Raw genomic sequence first — 7,347 nt, 5'->3', positions numbered from 1 at the left:
TGGTGTTTGTTCTTCACTGGTTGCCCTTTTCTCATGGCAACAGGTCACAAATCTTGCTGCTGTGATGGCACACTGTGGAATTTCACCCAGTAGAAATGGGAGTTTTTCAAAATTGGATTTGTTTTCGAATTCTTTGTGGATCTGTGTGATCTGGGGGAAATATGTATCTCTAATATGGTCATACATTGGGCAGGAGGTTAGGAAGTGCAGCTCAGTTTCCACCTCATTTTGTGGGCAGTGAGCACATAACCTGTCTTCTCTTGAGAGCCATGTCTGCCTACGGCGGCCTTTCTCAATAGCAAGGCTATGCTCACTGAGTCTGTACATAGTCAAAGCTTTCCTTAATTTTGGGTCAGTCACAGTGGTCAGGTATTCTGCCACTGTGTACTCTCTGTGTAGGGCCAAATAGCATTCTAGTTTGCTCTGTTTTTTTGTTAATTCTTTCCAATGTGTTAAGTAATTATCTTTTTGTTTTCTCATGATTTGGTTGAGTCTAATTGTGCTGTTGTCCTGGGGCTCTGTAGGGTGTGTTTGTGTTTGTGAACAGAGCCCCAGGACCAGCTTGCTTAGGGGACTCTTCTCCAGGTTCATCTCTCTGTAGGTGATGGCTTTGTTATGGAAGGTTTGTGAATCGTTTCCTTTTAGGTGGTTGTAGAATTTAACGGCTCTTTTCTGGATTTTGATAATTAGTGGGTATCGGCCTAATTCTGCTCTGCATGCATTATTTGGTGTTTTACGTTGTACACGGAGGATACTTTTGCAGAATTCTGTGTGCAGAGTCTCAATTTGGTGTTTGTCCCATTTTGTGAAGTCTTGGTTGGTGAGCGGACCCCAGACCTCACAACCATAAAGGGCAATGGGCTCTATGACTGATTCAAGTATTTTTAGCCAAATCCTAATTGGTATGTTGAAATTTATGTTTCTTTTGATGGCATAGAATGCCCTTCTTGCCTTGTCTCTCAGATCGTTCACAGCTTTGTGGAAGTTACCTGTGGCGCTGATGTTTAGGCCAAGGTATGTATAGTTTTTTGTGTGCTCTAGGACAACAGTGTCTAGATGGAATTTGTATTTGTGGTCCTGGTGACTGGACCTTTTTCGGAACACCATTATTTTGGTCTTGAGATTTACTGTCAGGGCCCAGGTCTGACAGAATCTGTGCATACGATCTAGGTGCTGCTGTATGCCCTCCTTGGTTGGTGACAGAAGCACCAGATCATCAGCAAACAGCAGACATTTGACTTCGGATTCTAGCAGGGGGAGGCCGGATGCTGCAGACCCGTACCTCTCTCTCTCTCTCTCTCTCTCTCTCTCTCTCTCTCTCTCTCTCTCTCTCTCTCTCTCTCTCTCTCTCTCTCTCTCTCTCTCTCTCTCTCTCTCTCTCTCTCTCTCTCTCTCTCTCTCTCTCTCTGTATCTCTGTATCTCTCTCTCTCTGTATCTCTGTATCTCTCTCTCTCTGTATCTCTCTCTCTCTCTGTATCTCTCGCTCTCTCTATCTTTCTCCCTCTCTGTATTTCTCTCTCTCTCTCTCGGTATCTCTCTCTGTGTATCTCTCTCCCTCCCTCTCTCTCTCTCTCGGCCTCTGTCTCAGATGTGTCAGAGAGAAGCTCAGGTAAAGGACAGGGTGTTTGCCGTGGCCATGACCGACTCCGTCCACAACATCTGGCACCAGGATGCCAACAAGAGCATCCAGGAGTGGCTGCAGCAGGTGAGATGACACACACACATACACACACATACATACACATACACACACGAACACCAATGTCAAATCACTTTCAGTGGCTGGACCACAGTGACAGCACGAGGCAATATGTAGCCAAACACGTTGTATTATTCTCAGATTCCCTATTTGCTATAACCACACACATCCTATTTCCTATGTTAGAGAGCAGAGCAGAGCACAGGCTACGGTAGCACCACATGTCCAGCTACAAGCCAGTGGTTTTGGAGGTTTTTCCTGATCCCTCCAACCCTCACCTCCTTGTTTTTCTTTTCTGTTGCTGACGGATGTCAATAAATAAGCCAGACGGTTGTCCTTCTCCAGTGTGTCTGTGTTTGCGTGGGTCGCTTCATTTTAGCTCTCGCCCTTTCTGGTGTGACCTCTGCCAGAGACAGCACCTGGGCTCACTCAGTATGCACATACAGATGAGAGCCACAGCCACCGCCAGGACTACAGGGAAGCGAGAGATGCAAATGTCACACACACACAGTCACACACAGTCACACACATATACCAGCACACACACAGTCACACACATATACCAGCACACACACAGTCACACACATATACCAGCACACACACAGTCACACACATATACCAGAACACACACACACACACAGTCACACACATATACCAGCACACACACACACACACACACACACACACACACACACACACACACACACACACACACACACACACACACACACACACACACACACACACACACACACACACACACACACACACACACACACACACACACACACACACACACACAGTCACACACATATACCAGCACACACACAGTCACACACAGATACCAGCACACACACACACACACACACGGTCACACACACCTCGCCATCACACTGGCCAGGCATCGCATATGTCACCTTTTTCTATAGATCTCTCCTTCATGTCACCTTTTTTTATAGACATCTCCTTCATATGTTACGTTTTTCTATAGATATCTCCTTCATATGTCACCTTTTTTTATAGACATCTCCTTCATGTCACCTTTTTTAATAGATTTCTCCTTCATGTCACCTTTTTTAATAGATTTCTCCTTCATGTCACCTTTTTGAATAGATTTCTCCTTCATGTCACCTCTTTTAATAGATATCTCCTTTTTATTAATATTCTATCTTTCTTTTGTTCTTCTTGTCTTTTTTCCTCCGTCTATAACTGTGTCACGTGCGTGTGTGTGCATGTGTGTTCCTTAGTGGGTGGTGTTCTAAAGGTTTTGGGCTTCAAGGTTGTGTTGGCCTTCTTCTTGCTAGATTTCCTATTTCTGATTCATTGGAGGAATGGTGGAGATGGTGCGTAATTGGAATGTTAAGTGTGTTCTATTTGTGATGATTACCCAGAACAATACATCTGTAATAGCCTCCTACTTCCATCACCATGAAGGAGAGAGAGCAGAGAAGTCACTCTCTTGTTGTTAACCCGTACCTCTCCCTCCACCAGTAGGCCTGCTGAGACAAAGAGCTTCTGCTTAGAAGGACAGGTACAGTAGCTACTGAGACATGCTCGCTCGCACAAATAAAGGCAGACACATACACACACACACACACCTCATGTAGCCTAGCGGTTAGAGCGTTGGACTAGTAACTGAAAGGTTGCAAGTTCAAATCCCCGAGCTGACAAGGTACAAATCTGTCGTTCTGCCCCTGAACAGGCAGTTAACCCACTGTTCCTAGGCTGTCATTGAAAATAAGAATTTGTTCTTAACTGGCTTGCCTAGTAAAATAAAGGTTAAAAAAAAATGTTCACAGACACACACACACACACACACACACACATAGGTCCACTCTCTCAGACAGACAGCATGGTGTCAGAATGGTGTCTGGGAGGCTGCTGGTTAACAAGGACAGGGTCAATGTGGGGATTTGATATATTCCTAAACCTAATCTGTCCTAGTAATTACATTTGAGGCTATGGGTCCTCTATCAACAGTAGTCAGTCATTGAGAGCCGTGCAACTGAGAGCCGTGTCACTGGGAGCCCTGCCACTGAGAGCCCTGCCACTGAGAGCCGTGCCACTGAGAACCGTGTCACTGGGAGCCCTGCCACTGAGAGCCGTGCCACTGAGAGCCGTGTCACTGGGAGCCCTGCCACTGAGAGCCGTGTCACTGGGAGCCGTGCCACTGAGAGCCCTGCCACTGAGAGCCGTGCCACTGAGAGCCCTGCCACTGAGAGCCGTGCCACTGAGAGCCCTGCCACTGAGAGCCATGTCACTGAGAGCCCTGCCAATGAGAGCCCTGCCACTGAGAGCTGTGCCACTGAGAGCCGTGTCACTGAGAGCCGTGTCACTGAGAGCCGTGCCACTGAGAGCCGTGCCACTGAGAGCCCTGCCACTGAGAGCCGTGCCACTGAGAGCCCTGCCACTGAGAGCCGTGCCACTGAGAGCCCTGCCACTGAGAGCCGTGTCACTGAGAGCCGTGTCACTGAGAGCCGTGTCACTGGGAGCCGTGCCACTGAGAGCCCTGCCACTGAGAGCCCTGCCACTGAGAGCCGTGTCACTGAGAGCCGTGCCACTGAGAGCCGTGCCACTGAGAGCCGTGTCACTGAGAGCCGTGTCACTGAGAGCCCTGCCACTGAGAGCCCTGCCACTGAGAGCCGTGCCACTGAGAGCCGTGCCACTGAGAGCCGTGTCACTGAGAGCCGTGTCACTGAGAGCCGTGCCACTGAGAGCCGTGCCACTGAGAGCCCTGCCACTGAGAGCCGTGTCACTGAGAGTCGTGCCACTGAGAGCCGTGCCACTGAGAGCCGTGTCACTGGGAGCCCTGCCACTGAGAGCCCTGCCACTGAGAGCCGTGCCACTGAGAGCCGTGTCACTGAGAGCCCTGCCACTGAGAGCCCTGCCACTGAGAGCCCTGCCACTGAGAGCCGTGTCACTGAGAGCCGTGTCACTGAGAGCCGTGTCACTGAGAGCCCTGCCACTGAGAGCCCTGCCACTGAGAGCCGTGCCACTGAGAGCCGTGCCACTGAGAGCCGTGTCACTGAGAGCCGTGTCACTGAGAGCCGTGCCACTGAGAGCCGTGCCACTGAGAGCCGTGCCACTGAGAGCCGTGTCACTGAGAGCCCTGCCACTGAGAGCCCTGCCACTGAGAGCCGTGCCACTGAGAGCCCTGCCACTGAGAGCCCTGCCACTGAGAGCCCTGCCACTGAGAGCCCTGCCACTGAGAACCGTGCCACTGAGAGCCGTGTCACTGAGAGCCCTGCCACTGAGAGCCGTGTCACTGAGAGCCCTGCCACTGAGAGCCCTGCCACTGAGAGCCCTGCCACTGATAGCCGTGCCACTGAGAGCCGTGCCACTGAGAGCCGTGTCACTGAGAGCCGTGGCACTGAGAGCCGTGCCACTGAGAGCCGTGTCACTGAGAGCCCTGCCACTGAGAGCCGTGTCACTGAGAGCCGTGCCACTGAGAGCCGTGTCACTGAGAGCCCTGCCACTGAGAGCCGTGTCACTGAGAGCCCTGCCACTGAGAGCCGTGGCACTGATAGCCCTGCCACTGAGAGCCGTGTCACTGAGAGCCCTGCCACTGAGAGCCGTGGCACTGATAGCCGTGCCACTGAGAGCCCTGCCACTGAGAGCCGTGTCACTGAGAGTCGTGTCACTGAGAGCCGTGGCACTGAGAGCCATGCTACAGTCTCTATGTGTTTCTGTTGAAGTAACTTATCCTGGACCTCTCCTCTGATCCTTTATTTCTCCCACTCTCTCCTGGTGTTTCGCTCAACACTCTCCTGGTGTTTCGCTCAGCTCTGTTGTGGCTATACCTCAATCAGGTGACCTTACAACACTGTAAGATTACAAAAATATCTCTACCTCTCTCACACACACAGTGTTATTCAGGTTCAGTGGTAGCTCCCCTGGTGTAGCGCGGCCTTGGCTCCCCTCCCAGCAGGTGTGAGTGCGTGCGTGTTTTAGAGAAGCCCCCACCACCGGCTCTCCCCTCCTGTCGGACGTAGGTAATCCCCACCCTCTGTGGGTCGTGGGGTCAGGGGTGGAGGGAGCTGAGAGTGGAGTGGAGAGAGGGATTTAGAGATCAGCACACGCTGGGAGAGGTGATATAGAGCTAATGTGGCAGACAACGGGCAGATGACGTCACGCAGCATAGAGGGAGAGAACACTCTTGAGAGAAACCTTCAATTATAGTAAGCTCATAGAGATGGGGAGTGACAAGGATAAAAAAGATGAAGGGAGAGAGAGAGAGAGAGAGAGAGAGAGAGAGAGAGAGAGAGAGAGAGAAGGGGTGGAGAGAAGGAGGAGAGAGAGGGGGAGGAGGAGAGAGAGAGAGAGAGAGGGGGGTAGAGGAAGGGTCAAAGATAGAAAAACAAGACAACTGTGTTCCAGGAAGGGCAGCTGAGGAGTAAAAAGGGGAACAGAGAGAAGAGGACAGAGGTAGAGACATGTAGAGGGGGAACAGAGGGAAGAGGATAGAGGTAGAGACATGTAGAGGGGGAACAGAGGGAAGAGGATAGAGGTAGAGACATGTAGAGGGGGAACAGAGGGAAGAGGATATAGGTAGAGACATGTAGAGGGGAACAGAGGGAAGAGGATAGAGGATAGAGGTAGAGACATGTAGAGGGGGAACAGAGGGAAGAGGACAGAGGATAGAGGTAGAGACATGTAGAGGGGAACAGAGGGAAGAGGATAGAGGTAGAGACATGTAGAGGGGGAACAGAGGGAAGAGGATAGAGGTAGAGACATGTAGAGGGGGAACAGAGGGAAGAGGACAGAGGATAGAGGTAGAGACATGTAGAGGGGGAACAGAGGGAAGAGGACAGAGGATAGAGGTAGAGACATGTAGAGGGGGAACAGAGGGAAGAGGACAGAGGTAGAGACATGTAGAGGGGGAACAGAGGGAAGAGGATAGAGTTAGAGACATGTAGAGGGGACAGAGGGAAGAGGACAGAGGTAGAGACATGTAGAGGGGGAACAGAGGGAAGAGGATAGAGTTAGAGACATGTAGAGGGGACAGAGGGAAGAGGACAGAGGTAGAGGGGGAACAGAGGGAAGAGGATAGAGGTAGAGACATGTAGAGGGGAAACAGGGGGAAGAGGATAGAGGTAGAGACATGTAGAGGGGGAACAGAGGGAAGAGGATAGAGGTAGAGGGGGAACAGAGGGAAGAGGATAGAGGTAGAGACATGTAGAGGGGGAACATAGGGAAGAGGACAGATGATAGAGGTAGAGACATGTAGAGGGGGAACAGAGGGAAGAGGATAGAGGTAGAGGGGGAATAGAGGGAAGAGGATAGAGGTAGAGACATGTAGAGGGGGAACAGAGGGAAGAGGATAGAGGATAGAGGTAGAGACATGTAGAGGGGGAACAGAGGGAAGAGGACAGAGGATAGAGGTAGAGACATGTAGAGGGGGAACAGAGGGAAGAGGACATAGGTAGAGACATGTAGAGGGGGAACAGAGGGAAGAGGATAGAGGATAGAGGTAGAGACATGTAGAGGGGGAACAGAGAGAAGAGGACAGAGGTAGAGACATGTAGAGGGGGAACAGAGGGAAGAGGACAGAGGTAGAGACATGTAGAGGGGGAACAGAGAGAAGAGGACAGAGGTAGAGACATGTAGAGGGGAACAGAGGGAAGAGGACAGAGGTAGAGACATGTAG

The 7,347-nt window shown here is 51.1% G+C and overlaps 1 protein-coding gene across 1 annotated transcript in view; it reads left to right on the top strand.

Annotated features, from left to right (window-relative positions):
- Positions 1-7,347, top strand: part of LOC127907221 (cotranscriptional regulator FAM172A homolog) — a 396,526-nt gene that overhangs the window by 264,810 nt on the left and 124,369 nt on the right. The window contains exon 8 of the mRNA XM_052461201.1: positions 1,590-1,706. Within this exon, the coding sequence (XP_052317161.1) occupies positions 1,590-1,706 (117 nt within the window). The remainder of the gene's footprint in view (positions 1-1,589; positions 1,707-7,347) is intronic.

The sequence above is a fragment of the Oncorhynchus keta genome, chromosome 14 (genome assembly GCF_023373465.1).
Source record: "Oncorhynchus keta strain PuntledgeMale-10-30-2019 chromosome 14, Oket_V2, whole genome shotgun sequence".
NCBI classification, from domain to species: Eukaryota; Metazoa; Chordata; class Actinopteri; order Salmoniformes; family Salmonidae; genus Oncorhynchus; species Oncorhynchus keta.
Note: the sequence above shows the minus strand (reverse complement) of the source record. Positions and strands in the feature narration are given on the sequence as shown.